Source organism: Acanthaster planci, linkage group LG21 (assembly GCF_054643075.1).
Source record: "Acanthaster planci isolate LZ-2023a linkage group LG21, COTS_SCS, whole genome shotgun sequence".
Lineage (NCBI taxonomy): Eukaryota > Metazoa > Echinodermata > Asteroidea > Valvatida > Acanthasteridae > Acanthaster > Acanthaster planci.
Window position 1 is genome coordinate 9,320,299 of NC_141797.1, and position 24,678 is coordinate 9,344,976.

Below are 24,678 nucleotides of genomic sequence, written 5' to 3' on the forward strand. Positions count from 1 at the left end.
CCTGGAAAAGGAAGTTTTTTTTTTTTTTTTTTTTTTATATACTAAGTTTTTTAACAAAATTGTGCATGCCCACCTGGAATTGAACCCAGGTCCTTGTGCATAGCAGTCAGTCTCCTTAACCGCTATGCCACGGCACTTTCTTGAAAAAATGTGTTCGTTTCTAAATGTTAAACCTTCCATTGTTTGGACTTGGAATATTTTTCAACCGAAAGCTGCACTGAAGATGGCAAGGGGGAACCCTTTGCATTTCTTGGAAGTCTGGGAGGTGATGGGTAGATAGATGGTTGAGGGCTTGGGACTATTGGTCTTGGGGCTCTCAGGATTGGAGAGCAGAGGTACTTGAAAGTTCCAGATTGCCAGTGGGCTTATTGTAGCCCTTAAAAACATGAGATAAAAAAGGCTTCACAAAATAGGACAAGGAACTTCAGAATATTATTTCACGGACAAACATAAGCATGAAGCAAAGGCAATGCAAGTATTTTTCACAGTAGCTTCATTTTAATATTTACACATGACACTCAATATATATCATACACTGATCGGAATCAATAATTACACAAACACAGCAACATCAATAAATACATATCTGAAGGCTTCTACCTGCTATATATATGGATTAAAGGAATTTGGAGGGTCACAAAACTGATTGTGAAACTATGACCAAGTTTGGTACTATTCAGCTATGACATGCAACTTGATGGGTAATTAGCACAACATGAGAGGCATGCCCCTGCTAATGGGGATTGTAACGTTGGGGACCCTGTTCCTATCATAGAAGGGGGAGCTACATTTTAACTTTTGAATTCCCCCTAGGAGATGACTGCGACATCATGCTCAATGACTGTAAGGTTGATGTCAAAAAGGTTTGAGGGAAGTTATAAGAAAGTCACATTTTCTCACAACGTACAATTTGAAATTTCCAAAAACAGGGTCGTCAGCACAATAAAGAGAGTTACCTTTGGGGTTTTTTTTGGGGGGGGGGGCTGACCAGTTTTGCAAGATCAAACTGACAATGATATGGAGGGTCTCCAAGTATGCAATCCCCCTAGTAATACATAAGCAAAACTGTAACACTGTTCCTAACTGCTTATCGGATAAGGTTCAACCAAAATTGAAAGTTCAGAGACTGTGATAACGTCAGTCTGCCCTGTTGGAGAGTACACAAATTCTTGGACAGGACCTGCTCATTGCACGTACCAAATGGCTCCACCCTATTGGTCAAAGAGAAATGGTAATGTGCATAATACCTGTCCATGAGCGTAACCAAGGTTAAACGTGTACTCTAGGATGGACCCTTTACACCTGTTCTGATGTGTTAAGTCTCACCAAATACCGGCGATTCACAATAGTGTAACCCCAAGAGTCTGCTACGCATTGTCCAATCACAACGCTCAAATTTGTCGTTTTGCGTATTGCGTCGACAGTGTGATTGGCCAATGCACTGCAGACTCTTGGTGGCGCACTTTTGTGAATCACCCGTATTAGATATTGAGAAAGACCCTAGGTTTCCACTCCATCAAATTTACGTCAGGCAAGAAGCTTGAATCATTGTTTTACATTCTCCATAAACGACCCCCCTACAAAATTCCGTTGTGAAAAGCCTCTTCCTTTGTCTCAGAGCTTATGGAAGAAGGGGCTAAATGTTCTAAGGCACATTACTTATCTTTCCTAAATAAGATCTAACCTACAAGTCATGTTGAACAAAACATCGCTAAATTTTAACAAAACCCAAAGTATTGCACGAGTGCTAAACATGTGAAAATCCATTTTCGGAATGGTTGCGAATACTACGTGTAAGTGGGAACACGATAAAGAACACATCCGTGTACTGATGCTGACATTTCGAAAGAAAATTTGCCATCGTCTCCAAGGACAGGCACACAGACCTGCTGATTTCCTACATTGATTCAAAACTGATGGACGGTTGCTATGGTAACAGGACTGATACACGTGACCATGATGTGGCCTGTAAGGTTCTTTTAGAATTCTCCACGTCACTTTTCATCCTGTTTTAAGCAGCTCTGTTCTAGGCATACCATCCATAAAACTGGGAGCCTTTCTAAATAAAAACGAACACAAGTTGCCAATTTTAAATCTGGTCTGATCACATCTTATCATGACACGGTACACCATTAAAATTTCTACTTGTTCAAATACATCCATACGCTTTGCACTAACAGTGTCACATCTACAAGGACGGAGCTACGCACCTCAGTGAGAAAAACACTTCACCACTGCTAATTGTGTTTCTTTCACACAGCTATCTGGCTGTCATATTGATTCAAATCTTTAACCTAAGCAGAAGTATATACACGATGTCATTTGGCCCCTGGGCGGCTTGTGTGAAATGAAGTCACTTTTTTGCTATTGTTGATGACTTGTCTGGTCTTTCAAAATAATAGTGGTTCATTCTCCTGCATTAACGATGAACAAAGACCGGTCACATGACCTCTGAGAGAGTCACATGGCAGTCCAAAATAGCCACATGACTATACTTGGGCAGTCACATGACAACCAGCTGTCGGTTTCATTGAATACCAATTTTGTCAAAGAAACGGGTCACCATGTTACGATGGAAATGACGTTATTTGCAAGTAAAATACATTTACCTGACCTTCCAAACTTCTGATTTTGCCAAAATGCTGTTTAAAAGTTTCTTAAATATCTTGATTTTTATATACTTAATAATATACATTTGAAACACTTTGTTGAAAACAAATCGAAACCATGAGAAATACACGCAAGCAAACACACAATATGAAAATAACATCCACATTAAACAAAACACACGTCTGTAGATATTTGGAATAAATATGTGAGTGACCGCTACATCAAAGAAAAGCTGCCTTTGGGTGAAATAACTGTACATCTCTGTATGCCAACAAAATATACAAGGAAATGCATGAGCGAGTCAAAATATTCACAGATTAAAAACATTTCAGAATCAATCGTCAATCAGAAAATTTCACACACTTGGAAAAGAAAGTCGAGTTTTACATACAGAAAGGATCAAAGAAGATAGAATTTTGAATGGATCGCTAGACAAACAACAAAAATAGCATTTTTTGGACGGCAGTAATGAAAACACACACAAACAAAACGGTAACTAGGAAAAAAAAGTCACATTGCAGGCAACCGGTTAACGACTTAGAACACACCCCCACCCCTTCAAAACCCTGTGAGCCTTCTCTCTCTTAAAAAAGATATTTCTTTACAAAAAAGGTAAAAGAAAAATCAGTACATAAATCGGTGTCCCCTAATCCTACTTGAAATCACGAAGCAAATCAGTCGGCAGTTACAAACTATGACAATAATGCCAGGTTATTCAGTTTTAAATTTCACCACAATTGCACAGATAAATTAACCTATCCTACATTGACAACAAAAGACTAGCACAGGCGTTTACCAATGACTTTAACTTGGGTTTTTTCTGTTTGTTTGGCTGCAATGGCTTGGTTCCCTGACTACCACTCTTCCTGAAGTAGTAATGAAAAAATCGGTGATCAGACTACATGTCTAGTATCTCTATGCACCAACAGGGAAATGAAATCCAGAACTGGCAATTTTATGACGTGCCTGTCACCTGGCTGGTGTACCAAAAACTGAATGTGTATGAGAAAGGCATGTTATCCATTCAAGACAAGGGTTGAAAATTCTCAGTTTCTCTGTTTTGGATGATTTCAAAATCTCCACTTCCCGTCAACAGGTGGTCAATCCAGCCACCCCTCTAGGATCAGTAGCTGGGAAACTTGCCCCATTACTCATATTTAGGAATCTTGCTGCATTTACTAGAACCCAGGCATGGAACTTGGACTTTGAAAAAAAAAGAAGAGGAAATTCCAGTCTTGACAAGAATTTTCATTGGCCTGAGTGTGAGGTGAAAAACGAGGAAATCAGCCAGGGAAAAGTTGTCTGAGGAAAAGAGGGCAAAGAAAGGCAAGGGAAACATTTCGGCGAAGTTTAGCGTCACTAACATCCCCTTGACATGTCTCTCAACTGAGTGAACTATCAATGTGTAAAGTGCATTCACCTTGTGCGACACACAAAACACTGAATCTTTACGCATGAGGATACTAGGTACCAGACAAACCTCACTGACTAACCCAATCCTGCTTCCGTGATCAGGAATGTACCATTTTGTTTTCCAGAGAGGGGTGGCACCCCCTCAGGCATGAGCCTACTGCTACACAAGGCTACCTGGTCACCCCTCACTTCAGATAGGTTCCAGCGCATTCAGATGCCTCCTCTTGCCTTTCTTGCCTTTGCCGGGTTGCAGCGCCTCCAGACGTTGGGGTCGTCGCACGGGCATGTCTGCGGGTGTGGTGGGTCCGTGGAGGTCCTTGGTTGATGACAGGGCCGCCGGTGGGCCTTTCAGTTGTTGGTGATCTATGCCAACAAAGAGAGTGACAATTCTTTGCAGTTAGAACACTTGCCAGTTCCCATCAACCCTTAAACTGAAGGCGGCAGTACAAGCTAATGTGAAAACACTTCTGATTGGATGAATTATCCTTCCAGCTTGTACGCATGCTATGTCAACATGAAGTAATCCCAAAGCCAATTCACATACAGAATACTACCTTACATCATCAAAACCACGAGGCCAAATGAACCAGTTAGGTGTCTGAAAAAAAAAAGAAGCAATTTGGGGACAAAGTAACTAATGTTGCGTTACTTCAACCATGCCCGGCGTGTGCGGGTCAGCGCACAGCCTTGATCGTGCGGGCTGACCGCGAGCTCATGTGCTGATGCTCTCGAATGACCAAAAACCTGCCATTCTGAGCACGCGCGGTTGAAATATCGAGATAGCTCAATTTTTAAGCATGAAAGTTACGTGGCGCATTCGGTAAGCAAAGGTACGAAGACACAGGCATAAACTCCACATGCTTGCATGCTAAAACTCTGGGACACGCTTTGACATGGAAGTTGATTCAGAGCACTGACTTAGTCTCTAATAAAATGAAGTAGAATAAACGGTAGGCTGACTTTTGAAAACAAATCTGAATATATGTATAAGACATGATTTTTATAAGACATTCAACAGCAACTCAGACAAGGCCTTCTTGGGTACACAAAATTATGCACATCTATGCAAACTGTATGCAAATATATTCGGCACAAAAAGGATGTCATGCACTCACCAACGGGAGGGATGTGGTAATTGGATTCGTGGGTGTGGCTAGTGCTACCCAACAGCTGATTGGCCCGTTTGGGTTTAAAGTAATCAACGGCCGCCTCATGCGAAGAGCGACTCAGTTTCTGGGAGAACAAAAAACACAAAAAATAAACCAGAAAGTGGAAAAGACTGCCGAAGGAGGAGGGAAAGAGGAGAATTGTACACTCAAATCTTGATGTGGAGAAGCACACTCATGAGAGTACGCTATTGTCCAAATTAATGGTAAAGGTCACAATCTCTTGAATTCTAGTTCTTTTCATTTTGTTTCCCAGTTGTTCTCAGCAGAGTTCAGGTTTATCCAAACAGCAGAAACTGTATCTAGAGAGAGTAGGTACAAACTTCAACCTTCGGAACCAAAATGGCCGTTCATTGGAACCAAAATGGCCATTTGTTGGAACCAAAATGGCCGTTCATTGGAACCAAAATGGCCGTTCATTGGAACCAAAATGGTTATCATTGGAACCAAAATGGCCGTTCATTGGAACTAAAATGGCCGTTCATTGGTACCAAAATGGCCGTTCATTGGAATGAAAATGGCCGTTCATTGGAACCAAACTGGCCGTTCATTGGGCAGTGCGGTTACCATGTGGTAATTGTCCATGTGCACTGACCCATAATCTACCATTTTGGTTCCAACATCTGAGACTCTCATGTTGCCGCCCTCCTCTCTACAAACAGCTCTGCCCCCCCCCCCAGACTAGAAGCACCCCCTCAAGTGCCACAAGATGAGACAGGCTGCTGGGATTCATTTCATTTGATTGCCTGGGCATAGGTGGAAGCCAATTTGGGCATAGGTGGAAGCTCAGTGCGTCCTGCACCGGATGCACAAAATCCTATAGGCAAGTTCCCAGCAGAGGAACGTTGCTGCTTTGTGAAGCATGCCATCCCTTGTTCCCGCTCGGAGCAGATAAGAATGCGATTCTCCCAGTTAAAGGGAACCTTGTTTTACCCAGAGTTGACTGTCAAGGTAACTTTCAAAGGAGAAAGGAGCTTGGAAGTGATAGCTGAACATCGGAAAAGAGACGCAAAAAGAAAGCGGATCCAAACAGGACAATAAACAAACAGGCAGAATTGAGCAGAACACAGACAGCCGCACAAGTCACACAAGAATTCCACAGAAATAATGACAAGAGATGTACACAACATTTAGGTACGGTTGGCTCATGCAAGCCCTCAGAGTCCAAGATTTCCAATTCAAGAAAATGTATCATTTGTTGAACGTGACAAATGAACACATGCCTGGTTATTGTCACTAATAAGGACAGGCCTGTGCTAGTCGGGCCTGTCGTAGTAAATACAGTCTCACAAGGTCAGTCTTAGGCGTGAGGGTGAACAACGACAAAAGAATGCTGATTTGAATAGCTTGTGAATTGGCCTAAGACTGAATGACTTGTGATAGACTCGAATACAACCCTGTCGTCTCATTTATTATTACTTTTGTTATCCATATTCAACAAGGACCTTTCCTCCCATAAAAGATGACTGTTAGTGACCAGAGGCTCTGTGTACTTCATGGGGATCGTAAGCCTTGAAGGAAAAGTTTGCTCAACTTAGTGACGTTGCACTAGAAATCTTCATGTGTTCCCTGGTAGCATCTGCGCTAAGCACAGCAACCGCGTTTCCAATGTAAATATCGTGTTCTATGGTAAGCGAACTAAATAAGAGTAAGCAAACTAAATAACGGTAACCACAACCGTGAAATCGAGCCCAGTCCAATAAGTCTGCGTCCGGCTGAGTGCTCGGATTGAAGCAAGACGTAAAATTTTCGACGCTTTGTTTTAAACGAATATACATACACTGGCTATCAGGAGTGGGTCAAAACAGGATGGAAATCAACTTCAGGATGGTTTACCTGTAAGTATCTGTCCTCCTCTGGTAAGTCAGCGCCACCCATGGGGTAGCCATTCACGAGGTGACCCGGGGAGTGGTCTCGTCTAGCCCCTTGTGCTCCCGCGGGGGCGTGGTGGCCTGTTCGGCCGGGCATAGGGGGGCGTCCCCCGGGCATGATGCTGCCTGCTGCCGGCAGCTTGTCCCTGGAGACGACCAGCTCAGGAATCTTCCATCTGCAGGACCGAGAACAGAGAGGGGTGAAATCAGGAAAGATAAAAAAGGTAGCGAACAGCCGTCTCTAAGCCAAATTTAATACAAGGCTTTCAGGCACAGCAGACCGACTCTCATACAGAAAAAAAAGAACACTAAGTTGAAACCATGGTGCATGATTTGATGATCCAAGGTCACTCTTCTGGAAACCACAACCCATAGGGTCACTTGAAGTAGCCATCAGGCCAATCGTTAACAGCTGTTCACGGCTGACGAGTTGATGAAAATTTGTCCAAAATTACCAGGGACAAATGCAGAGCTTCTTGTTGGTGAAGTAGGTGGTTCCCCACGTAACTTGTCTACAAATCAGTCCTACTGTACCTAAGTTGTCTTTATATCTGCTGTAGAAAGGGATGGACTGAGTGTCTCTGTCCTTATCAATCTGTCTGTCCGTCAGTCTCTCTGTCTCTCTCCTGTACTCACCTGCCGTCCTCCTCGTCCCAGCTGCTCTCTGCTTTCACCTTGTCCAGGTTGTAGTAGTTGCAGTCCCGTCGTAGGCAGGGCTGGACCTTGTCAAGGATCTGACCTAACATCTTGATCTGTTTCTCCTGCTTGCGGATGGTGTCTAAGTAATCGATGCGCTCGAACTCAAACTCGCTGTTCAGGTCAGTGATCTCGATCTCGGCAGCCCGGACCTGGCAAGGGAGATCCCAGATTCAGCATTTGCTCATTGGAATGGATTCACAGGGTTACCCAGAATGCCTCTTTCTTGGCATCCTGACAATCTGATTGATGCCCCGGGTTCTTTTAGGCTAAACTATGTGACCTCACAGCCTTTGCTGGTTTTTAGTAATCTTTGGGGGATCAAACCATTCATGGCAGCTTTTACGCCCATGTAAACCAGACTGGTTCCCATCTGGATGAATGACTGATTTTTGCTTGACTACTTAAAGTTGCCATACCTTTTCTTCTGACTGTAGAACTTGCTCTTTTGAGGGTTCATGTCCCACTGGTATCAATCTGGACAAAACACTGATTGTTGCTTTGACCATGGGGTTACCGTACCTCAAAGACTCCAGCAACTTCATGTTATGAGGATGGTGTCCATACAAAAAGACTGTTACCTAACTTGCCATTGCACTGACTTTCACTGCGAGTACACCGGTTGCCATACTTTCTATGACTCCATAAACTTTTTTCCTTAAGTTACCTGGTGTCCAGACTAAAAGACTGGTGCCTGAGCCTCTGACTCACTGACTTTCATTGTGAGTACACCGGTTGCCATACTTTCTATGACTCCAAAAACTTTTTCCTAAAGTCTCCTGGTGTCCAGACTAAAAGACTGGTGCCTGAGCCTCTGACTCACTGACTTTCATTGTGAGTACACCGGTTGCCATACTTTCTATGACTCCAAAGACTTTTTCCTAAAGTCACCTGGTGTCCAGACTAAAAGACTGGTGCCTGAGCCTCTGACTCGCTGACTTTCACTGCGAGTAACATGGGTTGCCGTACCTTCTCCTTCTCGGCCTCCAGCAGCTTGTTCTTGGCCTTGAGCTCCTCCTCGATGTTGCTGTAGATGTTGAGCATGATGCCGTCGTCGTCCATCTTGGCGATGGCTTTGGCCAGCTGTAGCTTGCGCACCTCGGCGTGCTTGAGCTTGCGCCGCCGCTTCTCCTTCAGGCCCTCGTCCGTCGCCCGCTCCCCACCCACCATCTCGTGCTCCAGCTGCTGCAGCCTGTTGACGGTTGCCGTGGTTGATGGAAGAGGAGGGGTAAAGAATGTAAACAGGGGTGGGATTTGCATAAAATTTGCATAAAATCTTGTACACTGAGTTATCTGGTTGCACAAAAACATAATAATTTGAGGTTCCCAGACTGAAGATATGGTTGCTGTACCTCGTGATTTGGGACAAGCTATTGCGTAGCAACCACCATCTCTGGAATAGACTGGTTCCTTTGTGCCGTTCTTAGCCGTTGAGAACAGTGTATTGTTGCAAGGCGTCTCTCATGTAACTAAGCAAAAACTTGCCCCAAATCAAACGATATAGTAACAGTGGTATAGTATGGAGAATTGAAATTGCCAAGTTTGTGTGAACTTAAAGAACTCAGTGTACCAGATTTCCTTCAAAGTAACCCTAAAAGGCTTCTTGTCAAGCAGAGGGGTTGTCATAATGGCCAACACTGAAAATGAATGATTTCTAGAGTCAAAACTCCTGCCATTTCGGAAAAATCTAGGCAGGATTCTAGGTGAGATTTTAGCAAGTGATGGAGACTGTAATTCAGACTAACACCCATTTTTCACAGACCCTAAGCTCACGGGATTTACACTCCTGACTCCAGTCTTTGACCTGAGAGCGACCTAAATGTCGTGGACCCGACTCAATACACGGATGTTTCTTATGAGTGTCGAATCCTGCAATCAATGGTGCGATGACACTGGGTATCGGAAGGCAACCTAGCTTGTGCCTACCTTTTGAGCGCTTCGTTCTGGTCCAGGGCCTGGGAGGTGTCCTTGCGGGGCAGTGTCGGGGAGGCCATGGGCGCCGACGGCCCCTCGTCATCAGGCTCCATCTCACCCCTAGCCAGATAGTCATCGAAGGACTCACCCTACAAGAGGGACCAAGCAGAGGGCGAAATTACAGTGCCGCATCGGACAATTTCCGACCGTTTATCTTGTTGGTCTAAACAAAAGTGGATGCCATGTTTCGCTTGTCAGCTGACCTGACACTGACTAAATACTAATGACAAGAATGAATTCTGAGCCCTTTCTGTGCTTTTTAGAGCAATCTCTGGACATGAGCCTTTGGTATCCCTAATTATCGCAGGTGCCTAAAGCTTCATGTCAGCAAGGTAACAAAAAAATCGTCCTAGATTACACAGAATTGGTCCGGCATTGTAGGCTTTGAGGCAATCTCAGTTTAGAGGATGTGAGAACCAGCCAAGTCAAACGACAACACACCTGCTCTCCCGTTACAGCTTGGTCCGGTTTGAGTTGCTGTCCCTCTGCATCCAGCTGCTTGGGCGCTTCCGACTGCAAGGTGCTTGCTGGCTCACCCTCGGCTGCCGACGATTCTGACACGTGAGCAGCTGGTGGAGCAAATTTCACATTAAAAAAATTAATAGACCACATACAATGACCCCACTCTCTTGACTCAATGATAAACTAGCGATGTGTCTATCTGGATATCCGCCTATCTCCCTGTCAATGGGAGTGACTTCCCCACTCCTTGACATGCCCAACAACATTAGACATCCGAGACAGTCCCTCCTTTCAGCTCTTTAGGTCTCCAACATTCAGTTCAACCAGTCGGCGTAACTACACATACGTGTCTCTTTGCACATCTGTCTGTCTGCCAGTTGGTGTGACCGCTTCCCCTCTGCTCACTCTCCATTCACCAGCATGCCTGATTGCCCTTGTAGAAATTTGTCAACTCCTCAATGACATATCTACACATCTGCCCACACCTCTACCTATCTGTCTGTCACACTCATCAATGCTGGCACCTGTGTCTATCTGTACATTTGCCCATCTCTCTGTCACACTCACCAGTGTTCCTGACGGCATCGGGCACCTCAGCCAGCTGGTCCTCGTAGTATCTCTTCATCTGTTCTATGTCCTGTTGCAGCTTGTTCTTGTTGGACTGCTCCTCCTCGTACTTGGCTGACATGGCCGCGATCTTCTCCTCGTACTCAAGCCGGATCCGCTCCCGCTCGGCTTCAATCTCGGCAGCGACGTCAGCCGACAAGGGCCTGGTGGCCTCTTTGCTCTCCGGGGCGGCCTCAGTGATGGCCGCTTTGGGAGGCTGGTATGTGCCTTTCAAAGTTATGAGAAAGCTACTATTTCAATATTGAAATATACTATGATGGTTGACTTGTTTTTACTACAATACGCAATGGCAAGGACAATGGCAAAGGCCACTCCAGCAATGGCAAAGGCCACTCCAGCAATGGCAAGGGCCACTTCATCACTGGCAAAAGCCAATCCAAGTTTTGGCAAAGGCCACTCAATCAATGGCAAAGGCTATTTCAGTAATAACAAGGGCCATACAGTAACTGCTTTGACTGCTGTATACTGTTTTAGTTTGAAATCCACTGTGTCTTAACTTAATACTGGTTAATCCTCAAATTTCTTACGAGTGCTGCACTTGTATTCAAATGAAACTACAAAATTAATTCACCATAACGACCAGGATATAACACTCAACAATGAAATTGTTAGCATTTTTTCACTGTAATTGCTGACACTTCAAAACTCACTTATCGCTTCACAGGTTTACATGAACTGCTCAGATGGGAATGACATGTGCTCTTTGGGATGACCTCAGAATAACTTTTTTGCTACGAGGCCAATTGCCCATATGTGCGAGAGGAGACAATACAGGGTGCTAATGATGGTGATAAAAGCACTCAAATAATTTAAAAAAAAAACAACAACAAAAGACGGGGTGTGGCTTAAAAACTGGAGGGTGTGACAAACTTGTCTACTAATTCAACCTAGTTCAGGTATACTGGTATGTACATGTAGATTTGATTTTCAAAACCACCGTCATATGCTCAGGTTTCTTTCCGGCGGGAATAACAAAACCTGAATCACATCAGAGTGTCAAAAACCAACCAAGACATGAGGTCTACATTATCTCTTGTCTGTGTTTTCAAGAACGGGTTGAAATAATAAAAAAAAGTGAAAATTGCTCACAGGAAATGTTTTTACATGTGTTCAAAAATTTTGCACAAGGAAGTGACGGTGCTGGATAGAAACATTTACAAATGTCGTGTGGTGAAAAATGTGTTAATGTATCACACTCGGTCACTGTGGTAAGAGGTTGTTGTTCTATGTGGACTCTTTGCGGACACCGAATGACTTCTTACGCGTCCAAATGGAAAAACAAATATTGACACGAGGTCAAAGCTGGTAAACACAACAATGCTGGAGCCCTGACATATACAGGTCCCCACTCCTGAAGTCAACAGTTTGAAAGAGGGTCTGGATACCAGCGTCTGTCAAGGCTGTGTTCCAATTACTCGGCTGTGGCTGAAAATAACATGCATGCCTATGGAAGCCCTCAGCCAGCGGCTTCATGCTTTCCCCATAGATTTATGTATTATTCCAAGCCGTAGCCAGGTAAGATGAACAAGGCCCGATATGAGGCGATATCTATCCATCCAAGGTATGTGCACTCTGAAATGTGAACGAATAGCTCTGCGTGGGTGGACCAATGACCGCTTGGCTAAACAGCGTCCTCGTGAGTGTGTGCAGAGAGTCCACAGAGAATGTGTTAGTCTGACTGGGGTGGTGGTGGTGGGGGGGGGTGTCAGGCTTCAACACTTGGCAGGTGTGTTTACGTGTGTGGTACACTTACCGGCCGGCAAACCAAAACCTTCAGGGATGGGGGGAAAAAGGAACAAAGATGGGATGCGATCGTCAGACATGTCTCCTCTACAACTGAGCTTTTCATTTTTCAAGATGCATTTTTGCGTTGGGGAGGTGTTAATTTATGTAACCGGTTTTGCCCTTACCCAACGTATATATTGATAAATAATGTATGCTCAGCGCTTGTCCGAGAGCTTGTGAAATAATTCACCCGAGTAAGCTTGTGAATTTTTTTGCAAGCTCTTGGGCAAGCACTGGACATACAGTGTTTATCAATATATACGTTGGGTAAGGGCAAACCTGTTACAAAAATGAGCTTTTCATGATACAAATTCCACTAAAATGATGCTTGGAAAGTTTCTGGATCTCAAAGTTTGTCAGTTGCATCACAAAGTGTTGAATTAGTTCATGATTTCAATATAATACTTAGTGGTTTGACAATTTGATGAATATGCATATTTCAGGCAAAATGGTTTGACAGTTTGAGGAATATTCACACTACAGGCATAACGGTTTGACAATTTGATGAATATGCATACTACAGCCATAAAAGTTTTACAATTTGATGAATACTCATATTATAGGCATAACGGTTTAACGATTTGATGAATATTCATATTACAGGCATAAGGGTTTGATGATTTGATGAATATTCATATTACAGGCATAAAGTTTGACAATTTGATGAATATTCATATTACAGGCACAACAGTTTGACAATTTGATGAATATGCATATTACAGGCACAACAGTTTGACAATTTGATGAATATGCATATTACAGGTAAATTAGTAGAAGTACTGATGGATCAAACTGACATTCATTATGCATCATTTCTGGTTTGTACATGCAGCTGAAAGTAACCATGGCAACACATGGCTTTTGTTTGGTTGCTCAACAAATACTCCCTTTCCTGCATTTTGATTCAGCTCTTGAAAAAATGGGATCACTACTGTAATTTCTGAATACGTCATCTTTAACAGTTTGTTATCAGCCGAACTGCGCATGATACGACTTGAGCATGAAAGAAAGCAATGGCCAAACATTCAAAGTCAACAGGTTGTTTACAAAATCAGCACAGAGCACTAGTATGCAGAAGCATTCACTTGAAGCACTGTCCCCCTCCAAAGACCCACCCACTCACCTTCAAAGCCCTCAGCGGGGATCTGTCCCATCAGCATGGCCTTGAGCCGGCTGATCTCCTCCTGGTATTGCCTCAAGAGGGCGTCCTTGGGGTCCTCATTGATCTTGGGCTTGTTCTTGATGTTCTTGGCCCGGTTGGCGTAGCGCAGCGTGCTCAGGGTCTCGTCGTAGTTGTTGTCGGCCGGCGAGAGGCAGGCCACCATCAGGGTCTTGGTGTTGCCGCCTGTGTCACAGAAGGGATTGAAAAAATTGAACTTTGAACAGCTGAAACTGATTTTTTCTCGTTCTCCTCGAAGTTTGAGCCCAGGGGAGGAGAGAATCTGGGCCAGAGATGGATGCTTACCGAGAGAATCTTGTAGCAGCCTGGTCAGCTTGGAGTCTCTGTATGGTATGTGCTTTGACTTGCCGTCCACCAGAGCTGAGATGACATTACCCAAGGCAGAGAGAGACAGGTTGATTTTGGTGGCCTCCTTCAATCGATCGCCAGTTGCGCCTGGCAGAAAAAAAGATTGATGTGGTCAAATCTGAAATTCCAGAATCCTGGGAAAAACAAGTCCATGCACATGTTACTTGTACATTAACCCTAACAGTCCTCAATCTTTCATCTGTTGGAGGACTGAGGACTGTTAGGGTTGATGGACAGGGCTCAACTAAGATTAACCTCTTCACGTCGGATGACTGCAAACGCCGCGGCTTTGTGTGAGGATTAGTGCATACCACACATACAGTCTATTCACCATGCAGCTGCTGGTTCAATGGGGCCTGCTGCTGGACAAAGCCCTCCATTCGGGGCATGCCACAGCCCAGCAGTCGCGGTCAAAAGAATCCCGCCGCGATGGGGTTAAAGTCTGGGTGATGGCTTCATTCTTACCAGTCTTGGCTTGTCTCTCGCTGCCGGCCAAGTCCACCAGGTTCAGCTTGCCGGCCCGCAGGTGGTCTTCCCCCGAGTCGTCCACGTCGCAGCGCTCGATGTGGATGGTGAAGATGGAATGGGAGCGGGAGGAGTCGGCGTTCATGAGCGTGGCGCCCGTGGAGCGGTTCTTCCAGCCCAAGTCCATGATGTGCTCGCACTCCCGCGTGTTGTGCACGATGTGCATGGTCAAATCTGCCGGGGAGGGACGATCAATCAGGTTAGCCAAGGACTGTGTCATACGCCAGGTTAAATGTTCTATTCTTTTGTTTTTGACTACAGCGTCAACATGGTCAAAGATAATGAAGCAGAATTCTGTACCACGAGATCAAAATCTGACCTTTGACATACACCCCCCTGTCAGGGTGCTCCTTCAATTCCAGTTTGGATTTGTGATCTTTCCCGAGGAGATCCCTGATGTCCTCATTGTAAATCTCCAGATACGAGGCCCGAACGAGAAACTTGACTCCCTCTGTCACCTGGCAAAGGATGAGACCAGAAAATGGCATTCACTGGGATTATTCACGGGTTGGGGACGGACTTCCTATGGGGTCTACTCTTTTGGCGTCACGGTCGGGTTTGTGCTACAAGTGGTTACTGAAAAACTATGGTTGGCCGTACAAAAGGGAAAGAAAAGTTCAGAAAAAGTTAAAAAATTCCACACAGCTATTAGAGCAGGTAATAATACGAGTAACGAAATGTCTATTTTGAATGGCCTGGAGGTAAAATGAAATAGCGGCCCAAAGGTGATATTTCTTCAATCTCTAACTGTCCAAACACATTGTAGGCAAAATGAGAGTGGTCCACTTGGCATGAATTGAATGACAAACACCTCTCGAGTACTTTGTACGTACCTGGATGTTCTCAAAGATGTGTTCGAAGGCCCTGGGAATGATCCCCCGCTGGGTTGGCGGGTCAGTTATGCCCTGCATGCTGAAGGACTTGCCGCACCCCGTCTGGCCGTAGGCAAAGATGGTGCCATTGTAGCCCTCAAGGACACCCTATGTCCCAAGGTGAAGAACAGTGAATCAGAAACGGATTGAAGGGGTGAAGGAATTGGTGGGTCCACCATCCCAAAGTGCTAGTAGCAAGTGATATCTCACTAAATTTTATGGAAACACAATGCATTGTGGGGAGCCTGCTGTATCATTGCTTGCTCATGCCAAGAGCGCAAAGTGTAAATGACACAAAGCTGGTTCAGCCGAGTTAAAGACCAAGGAATAGAGGAATTATTCGTTATTCACTGAATACTGACAGCCAACTAAAAATCTATGAGGCCCTTACATTTTGCTAAACCTGTCTGGGCATTTACTCACATCCACGAGCGGGTAGCCTATGTCATTGTAGATGGTCTCGGTGGTGGAGTCTGTGTAGTAGGCCCCGTCGAAGGTGAAGCTCTTGGGTGGGTCCTTGGACTTGGGCTTCTGAATGGAGCAGTAGCCCCGCCCCCCTTCCATCTGCACCACCACGCTGCATCCCAGTGACTTCTCCCTCTCGTTCATGGGCCGACATCGCACGATGACTTTAACGGCTTCAGCCATGTCTCAGCTACACGTATAGAATCAAAAGTTGAGGTGGGGTAAGGCAAACCAATCTGGAAGTTCCGTCAACCATCAAAATGTGGGTGCGGTGTACTTCCCCCCATGTACAGACCCTCAGAGATGGCCAACAACTCCAAATATAAATACGGAAACGGAGAGATTAACTTTACACAACTTAGGCTATGTTACTGTTTAAATATTTTGTTTGCCTGCAAAACAATTTTAAAGTACGATAAAACTGCTACTAATCATGTACTCCATCAAAATTACCAGAGTGCGTCGAGACTGGTGCCGAGAATTTTTCCAGGCAATCCAGAGACGGCCGTTGACACTGCCAGTCAGTAAAGTGCTGTCGATAGGTCCGGTTGCTAAACACTGAACGTAAACACGATCATTACGGTTACCGGCACGGCCGACAGCTGGGCAGTAAAAACGGGCGACAAAATTGCTGATCAAGCTGAAACCTCTTCAGAGTTTACCTCTTATAAACAATGAATTAAAAGGTAAAATTGTGTCAAACTGTCAAGTCACACTATGGGCGTAAACTTGGAGTAATCAGTTAGTAAAACCACAAGTTCACAACGTTTTCCACCGCACGGCTATTTTTCTCTCTTCAGACGGCCATATTGCTCTCCGATTACGTCAATTGGCTCTATCACGTGATCATTAATAACTGGGCCTAATATACCAAATTAGAAGTAAAAGGGATTTACATACAGTCGATAAAACAGAAATACATGAAGTATTGTTAAATTTTGATAAAATAACAAGAAACTTTTTCAAAAGTTACGAAATTTTGCCTATTTTGAAACTGTTAATATACACGTATTATTCAACGATATCAGCATAAATTAGCATAGGTTTTCGGAAGTTCGTGTCATTATACATGTGGATGTCAAAAAGAAGCCGAAGAAGCAAACAACAACTAACCTGAAACAAATAAATCACAAAACATACATCAAAAATCTGTTAGCACGCCCACCCAGAAGTTTCAATGTTTTAGCTTCAACGGTATGTTTGTTCTACGGCTCGTTGGTCCAATCTCACCCCCCGTAGTCTCATCATTTTTTTTTAGCTGCCGTACTGGTACCTCGCGGGGGGGGGGCGCCGGCCCGGCATGCGCAGTGGCCCGCTAGACTCTTGTCATGTGACTGATCATGTGGTTTAACACCGGTAGTACATGATGTAGTGGATTCAGAAGAATCCCAACAAAGACTTGGCTGAATCGTGATCTGTTGTCATGGTAGTGCGGTTATCATGATGTTTATAAGCCCCTCAACCTTTGGACATCATCAGCAGATTAGTGTTTTTTATGTAACAGGACACAGTAATGCTCTTTGAGAAAACCAAAGTGAGCTGAGGGGGCGGAACGCCAGATCGCATGCATATGATGTGCTGATGACAGGCACGCTAAGTTTATGTGTGTCCAGCCGGCCGGGGATTCGTACTTTTGACTTCTCCTTGCTATAAGTACTATTACAACTAGCACTTAGTTAACAGGAAGGGCTCCTCATTTCTGTACCGTGTCCCGTCCCCTTTCTGCACCGCTAAAATGGCCAGTAGTCATTTAAGATACCAGGACAAGGTTGCATTAGTTACTGGAGGATCTAAAGGCATCGGAGAAGGAGTTGTGCGAGAATTTGGTAAGAAGACAGACAGTGCTGGGACATGAAGGAGTGGGACTTTTGGGGGCGCGGGGAGGGGGGCAAATTTGGGTTCTCAGTTTAATATGAACTGGTTTTCCTTAAGGTGGATTTAACTCATTACCAAATGGCAAGTTTACACCTGTGTATGGATTTAATTGCAGCAGATGTGCTACCGGTATATTTGGCTGGTCAGAAAATTGCAGGTTTTTACGGTTTTAACCACAGATTTATGTTTGTTTTCCAGTCAAGGCAGGTGCGAAAGTTGCTTTCTGTGCGAGAGGGGGTAGGTTTGAATTTTTTTATTGTAATGATCATTTGAGTAAAGCAGTGTCGTTTTGCTTCTTTATCGCCTCGCTAGTCAGGCTAGGCTAAATAGTCCTGTATCCATCTTTATTTTGATGGCATCAAAGTAAACGTACCAATTTTACCATCTTTTTATACTTTTTTCTTTCCTAGTTGAGATCGGCAAAGCTCTTGAGGTGGAACTTAATAATGCTGGGCCTGGGGAATGCTTCTTCATTCAGTGCGATGTCCAAAAGGAAGATGAAATCAAGGTGATCACACTGTGGTCCCAATTATTGAGACGTTGCGGAACTCAGTCAAAAGGTGGTCACACAGCGGTCCCAAATATTGAGACGTTGCGGAACTCGGTCAAAGGGTGGTCACACTGTGGTCCTAAATATTGAGACGTTGCGGAACTCGGTCAAAATTTCTTGATTGGAACATGAGTTTAGCATAAAATAATTCAGCCAAAAGGGCAGATCATTTTAGGGGCTAAGAGGTCATTTCACTCAAAAGTTACAGAGAAGGAATCGAAATTCATTTTCTCTCCAGAGTGTGAAGTCAACAAATGTCTTACGTTTTCAACTGCTCTTTTTTAATTTTTCAGAGAACAGTTGAACAGACAGTTGAGAGATACAAGAGACTAGATTGTTTAGTCAACAATGCTGGATGGCGTATGTAAACAATTCATACATGTATATATGCATTTTTCCAAAATTAGGGGTCCATTTTTTTTGTGTCCCTGTTACATCTGACATATAATTTTGTAAGTTCAAAACGCTTTTTTTAATTTCAAAGAGTGATGAATTTATGCAAATTGCCTGCCAAACAAATTGTAATAGTTTGAAAACAATTCCGGTGATATTAACAAAGGTCAGGTGTAACAAGGACATGAAAGTGTCACACTTTTGGACCCCTGAGTTTTGGAATTACCCATTATATAAGCTGTGCCTTCGTGATCCAGCTGGCAAATGTCAATTTATGATGACGCTCCCTCAGCAGACCTTGGTATTCAACCCCGTGCGCATTTGACCTGTAGATCCCCCGGAGGAGAAGATTGATGACATCACAGTGGACCATTTCAAGTGGCTGGTTAACTTCAATCTCGTCAACTATTTCACCTTCAGCAAGGTGGGTTTTTTCTTCTGGTTTTCAATGTTGTGGGGAAAGGAGCGACGTGTTCAACAGACTGACCACCCAGTGAAGAGAAGAAGAAATCCTTACCAAGCTGGTACCACTCTTCCAGGAAAGTTGCATCTTTGTGTATATGTTAGGCACAATCGGTTGATCTATACGCTTGCTCAATCACTTCAAGTGGTCAACTTTGTTGTATGATTGGTCAAGAATGTCACCTCTGGATGATTATGGTTTTGTTTTTAAGTCATGGATGCGGAAGATTGTTTCAAGCAAGGGCAGTGAAGTGTGAGATTTCCTTAAGGATCAGCCAATAGTGCAACGAAATTGTGCAATTGTGTTGATTGACTGAATCCAAAAATTCAATAGCATGTAAATACCTTTAAAAACTGCGTATCTTTTGAAAATTGTGCTTTTTGTTTTGTTTAGTTTGTTTAATTTTTGCTGTGTTGGCACATTTTTACAAAATAGAAACTCTCAGATAGATCTCTCAAAACCATACCCACAATGTGAATATTGTCCTTATGGTGCATACTCTTAATTAAAGATTACTACTTTGGCTGTTTGCTTTTCTCTAGTACGCTTTACCTCACCTCCGAAAGACCAAGGGAAACATCATTAACATGTCTAGTCTGGTGGCTAAAATTGGGCAGACTCACGCCGTCTCTTACGTCACTACAAAGGTACAAGGACTCTTGTTTGTCTGTCAATAAATTGTTGTTGCTGTAAGTCATCTTTGTAAAAATATGGCTGTTGTTAGGCTAACTGCTGTGTGGATTCTTATTTTGGATTGTAAATGATATACAAACAAGCATTGTAGTGCCATGAATTTTGTTCTTCAAGCATACAGTAGGTGCATCTGTACACAGGGCAACCCTGACCTGGCAAATCTTATGAGTCATTTCTGCTAATGGCACCAAGGATTCCTCAAAAGTGCCCTTGGCACTGTAGCTCGCAAGCCTGAAGAAACCTGTAGAGAGGAGACAATGGGAAGCAGTTACAGTTTTAGAGGTGGGACTTGCTTTCCTTTTTTCCTTCCTCACCAACAGGGAGGCATCGACGCCATGACCAGAGCTATGGCTGTGGACGAGGCCCAGTATGAAGTACGTGTCAACAGGTAGGCATCTCCAGGAAGTTGTTCTTGATGTCACGGCTTCTGTACTCGTTCCTTCAAGTCATTGCTGTAATGCATAAACAATGCCAAGAAATATATATGCGGAAACCAAAAGTGGAGTGCCGTGGCCTTGTGGTTAAGAGTATCAGATTCGCAGGCGACGGGTAAAGCCGCAGGTTGCGTGTTCGAATCCAGCCCGGGGTCATGGTGCGTGTGCCCTTGGGCAAGGCTCTTTGTCACTCATTGCCTCTCTCTCCACCCAGGAGTAATTGGGTAACTGTGAGGGCAGAGCTGGATATTGTAGCTGATTTTAATAGCTGCTTTGCACTGAATAGTGGCAGCATCGAGCTGCATGCTCCCCAGGGAGCCGAGATGGTATTTGGAATGTTTCGTAGGCCCATTGAGCAGGGGTAGTAATGATTCACAGCACTTTGATAGATTGTCTCTCTTTCTACAGTGTGAACATTGAAGCATGTAGAGGCGTGTCTAGGTCTTTGGTCAGGGAGTGGCAAAATGGAATTCTTTTTTTCTGAAAGGATTGCTCAATTTGCTCAGGTAATTTAGGTTAATAACCTTTTCTGCTTAATGAGAATTGTATACGTCAGGATACAAGGAGCCAGCTAAAGATCACCAGTACCTTTCTTCACTTCCCTGTTGCACAGTGTCTCCCCAGGCAATATTTGGACACCCCTGTGGGATGGCTTGTCCAAGGCCTCTGCCAATACCGAGGCAATGATTAAGGGAGGAGCTGAGGCACAGGTGAGAGGTCAAGGGGATGTTCCATTAAGTGGTGGAGGGTGATTTGCAGCAGTAGCAAATTTGTTTAATGAAAATTTGAAGACTGGAGCCTGATTGCTCGGTCCATAGCAGCAAGCCATAGTTAATGTGGCACTCAACTCCGTGCTACACTGTTGTAATACCAAATGCATTGCATTGGCAAATTCAGACCTGTACCCGGAAGAAAATCATGCAAGGGAGCAGATCTTCATGAATGCCAAGATGCCAAATGAGAACTAATTTTTTAAAAATTCATTTATGGACTTGAATCTCTACAGCTGATTGGTCGGTTTGGCACCCTGGAGGAATCGGGTAAGATGTGCCTGTTCATCGCTGCTGAAGCCACCTTCTGTACCGGCAATGATTTCCTGTTGTCAGCAGGGGCGGAGCTAAACTATGGCTGCAAGACACGAATGAAGGAGCGTAGCAATATCTATGAGTAATTGAACTATGGAGTCCCAGTGATCCACTTTACTCGGTGGCAGATTGTAAACCTGCAGTCTGATGTTCAAATGAAATTTAATCAAAGATTAATATCCATTGATACAGTTTGATTTCTTTGGGAGCAAAATATGACATATTTGGAGCTGAAAGCTTCAAAGTAAAGCAATGAAATCAGGCAAAGCCAGAGATGGAGGCAGAGACGAAAGCTGGCAAAATCTCCCGAAGAGCTTTAAGATTCGTGGTGGGGTTTCCTGCTTTCTAAAATCTGGGATGAGGAGAGCTGTAGTTCAGCCAAGCTGCCAAAAAAATTAGCTTGCCATTCATGATTTTACAAACTCGATGTAAACATTTCAAAAAGGACTTCATGCCTACTGAAAAACTAGTGCTGCAAGATTTTAATATCTATGTTTCTCTTTGAAAACTTCGTGTATATTGTTTTAAAGTTCTGTCACTTTAATTCAATCATCTGAGATTGAAATGACTATGTCGAAATGTTTGTTTAAAATATTTATTAACCTTGCCGGCCAAATTTCAAATCAACATCAGAGATGAGTCTGTCAGATTGACTTTGTTTAATAATTGATTTTGACCAATTCATCCTCGGAGATGAATCTGTCAGCTTTTTTATAATTGATTTTGACCTCATCAGTCGCCAAACATGTTTTACCACTAACATCCAACAGTACTATTGTGCCAGAAATATGCAAATACATGCAAATATGCAAGCTTTACCAAATTTGTGGTCATATCTCATCCACAGAAAAGCTCATGATTGGTCAAGGTGATATTTACTTTTCCTTGTATTTGTGCTGTATCCCTTCCAGCAGTTATTTTGTACATAAGGTCATATTAGGCCAAATAATTTGAACACTGGAGAAATATAGTGTCATTTGAAATTGCGAGTTTGGTTTTTCATAGTCCGGCTGGATAACTTTTGTAAGGGAAAGTTAACAGTTTTGAACAGGAGAAATTTGTGTGCTTACTAGCGACAAAACAAGAAACAGTTTTGACGCTTTTTGTTGAAAGTTTATAATCATTTTATTAACGAAGAAAAGGTTTGATTAGCATGTATTTTACCCGTATTTTATAATTCTTTAGATTTGATCAATGGTACAGCAGTCTCTTCAGGTTATGAAGCCGAGGAGGATTTTGAGCAAAGTTTTTGCAAGAAATAATAATGTGTCAAATGTCAAGATCTTTTAAGGGGTATTTAGCCTCAGGTTAAGGAGTTTGAGACACATCTTCCTGGCTCTACCAAATTTGACTTTTTTTAAAGATATTCTGAATTTTTATAGCCTATGTGTTCTTATTTTGTGTAGAATTAGTAATAAAATCTGGCATACACCATTCCTGTGTGATCTAAAAAGAGTTTTATATGAATGTAGTTCTCAAGTTTAGGGAAATTAATTACTGTGGAAAAGACATTTATCAAGAATACTTGGCAATATTTGATACAGTAAATGATGAGGTAACCATAAAGGCTATTAGTTGAGCCATCCAATCTACAGCTGAAGGCAGTCAGTAAAAGAGGCGATTCGTGCAGCATAAGGAGGAATAATTTTTCCAACATAATGTGGTGGGTTGGTTTAGCTTTCTTCAGGAGGCGGTCACTGACATGACTGACACTACGCACTTTTTGACTCCACCTCCCTATCCAGCCAACTGGACTCTGAAACACACGACTGAGCAATTTCATTATCATTCACATTCTATGGTGTTTAACCAAGCGTGAGCATGGCCTAGTAAGTAATAGTCAATGGAAAATCGCTGGAAAATTTCAAAGACGGATATTTGCATATTCTCACGGCTCAACTTACCCATTCCACTGCAAATAGGTACTGTCCTATTGAGCCTCTGAAGAACCACCTTTATCTCACGATCTTGAGAACTGAAAATAAAGATCTTGTCATAATTGTCCACAAGTGTTTATGTACACAAAGCAAGAATGCGATCTGAAGAATGTTGCACCTCTTAGTCAAGTTGACAATCGGAATTAAAAGTCACGATCACTGCCATGGCACTAAAACAAAGAATCTAGTGAGAATAATACCCTCATATTAGGGTTATTATGATTTCAGCTTTCCCCCGTTTCAAATTTCCATAACCGGGCAAGTGAAGTCATTCCCACAAATTCCCACCCCAACTTCTTTCCCCTCAATTTCCTGAATAGGTTTACGCCATTAATGTGGACAAACGGCACGCAGCTAAATCTCAGAGTGACTGGGGAAGCTAAATCACTCATAATTGCCTCCGTCTCCAACTTTGGACTCTTATGATATCAAAATCGCTTGTAGGTCTGTGATGTTTGAACTGATAGCCCATGTTATGTCCAAAGTGGCGGCGCTATAGGATCTTTGGTAAAGTGTGACGTCACTTTGAACCAGAAAGTGCAGTGCAAACGGATGGTGTAGGCCCACGTGCACGTGTTGGTTCACGCGTTGGTTCTCGCTCTAATGCCTGTTACGCACACACTCGTGCGCCTGACGTAGTCACTTCGGTACCCCGGTGAGTGACTTCGTCACAAAGGTGGACGTGCCACGATTTGCAGGCTCTCATTGGACGATCGTCGTGCGCGTTAACTTCCCGTTCCATGCAACCCTGTGTGCAGTGCACGTGTGCAGTGGGCGTGGTTTAAATTGATGTGACGTCAAAACTTTACCAACCGGCTAGCGAAGAAAAACTTGCTATAGGGCCAACGGCTAAGTTGGGGGCTAAAGGTTTGTAGCAAGGGGTATTGGAAAAAGTCCCAAGGTTCCTGCAAGAGGCGGGAGTACACTTTCTTTTCCTGAAACGTTGAGAGGCGTCGCAGGATAGCCCACTCACAAAAAATTTGACATTCAAAATGCTGAAGTTGTGCTGGCCTACTAGAGTGGCTTGTAAGGGTCTGCTGTGCGAGTTATCGAGCAAGTACTGTACGTTGTGTTTTTATGTGCCATGCTGCGAGTAAGCTCTGCAACTGCTCTGAGTTCTATTATTCTTCAAGGAGTACGAACTCCACCTAATTCGGCCAACATTTCTTAAGTAAGAGTCTCCGCCGAGGCAAATAATCAACATTGAAAAAATGTCTTATCCTATTACCAAAATGCTTTGATATCTCAGCAACG

The 24,678-nt window shown here is 43.6% G+C and overlaps 2 protein-coding genes across 4 annotated transcripts; one reads left to right on the plus strand and one right to left on the minus strand.

The window, feature by feature from the left end:
* Positions 1 to 476: 476 nt before the first annotated feature.
* LOC110981134 (kinesin-like protein KIF17) lies at positions 477 to 16,827 on the minus strand. Of its 3 annotated transcripts, XM_022238423.2 has the most exons (16): positions 16,448 to 16,826; positions 15,953 to 16,184; positions 15,491 to 15,637; positions 14,977 to 15,115; positions 14,598 to 14,831; positions 14,070 to 14,219; positions 13,728 to 13,949; positions 12,573 to 12,590; positions 10,760 to 11,026; positions 10,172 to 10,299; positions 9,683 to 9,819; positions 8,726 to 8,948; positions 7,697 to 7,908; positions 7,026 to 7,236; positions 5,139 to 5,256; positions 477 to 4,386 (listed from the first exon to the last, which is right to left on the minus strand). In XM_022238423.2, the coding sequence occupies exons 2-16, from the start codon at positions 16,175 to 16,177 to the stop codon at positions 4,214 to 4,216; spliced, it is 2,604 nt and encodes an 867-aa protein (XP_022094115.2). In that variant the 5' UTR covers positions 16,178 to 16,184; positions 16,448 to 16,826; the 3' UTR covers positions 477 to 4,213. The 3 variants fall into 3 exon arrangements, with proteins under 3 accessions (XP_022094115.2, XP_022094116.2, XP_022094117.2); XM_022238424.2 differs by lacking the exon at positions 12,573 to 12,590; XM_022238425.2 differs by lacking the exon at positions 5,139 to 5,256 and having other exon boundaries at positions 4,234 to 4,386; positions 16,448 to 16,827.
* A 501-nt stretch (positions 16,828 to 17,328) lies between these two features.
* LOC110981135 (L-fucose dehydrogenase-like) lies at positions 17,329 to 22,921 on the plus strand. Its single transcript, XM_022238426.2, has 9 exons — positions 17,329 to 17,820; positions 18,068 to 18,106; positions 18,280 to 18,377; positions 18,713 to 18,779; positions 19,145 to 19,236; positions 19,818 to 19,922; positions 20,289 to 20,356; positions 21,016 to 21,112; positions 21,409 to 22,921. The coding sequence occupies exons 1-9, from the start codon at positions 17,730 to 17,732 to the stop codon at positions 21,571 to 21,573; spliced, it is 822 nt and encodes a 273-aa protein (XP_022094118.2). The 5' UTR covers positions 17,329 to 17,729; the 3' UTR covers positions 21,574 to 22,921.
* Positions 22,922 to 24,678: the final 1,757 nt, after the last annotated feature.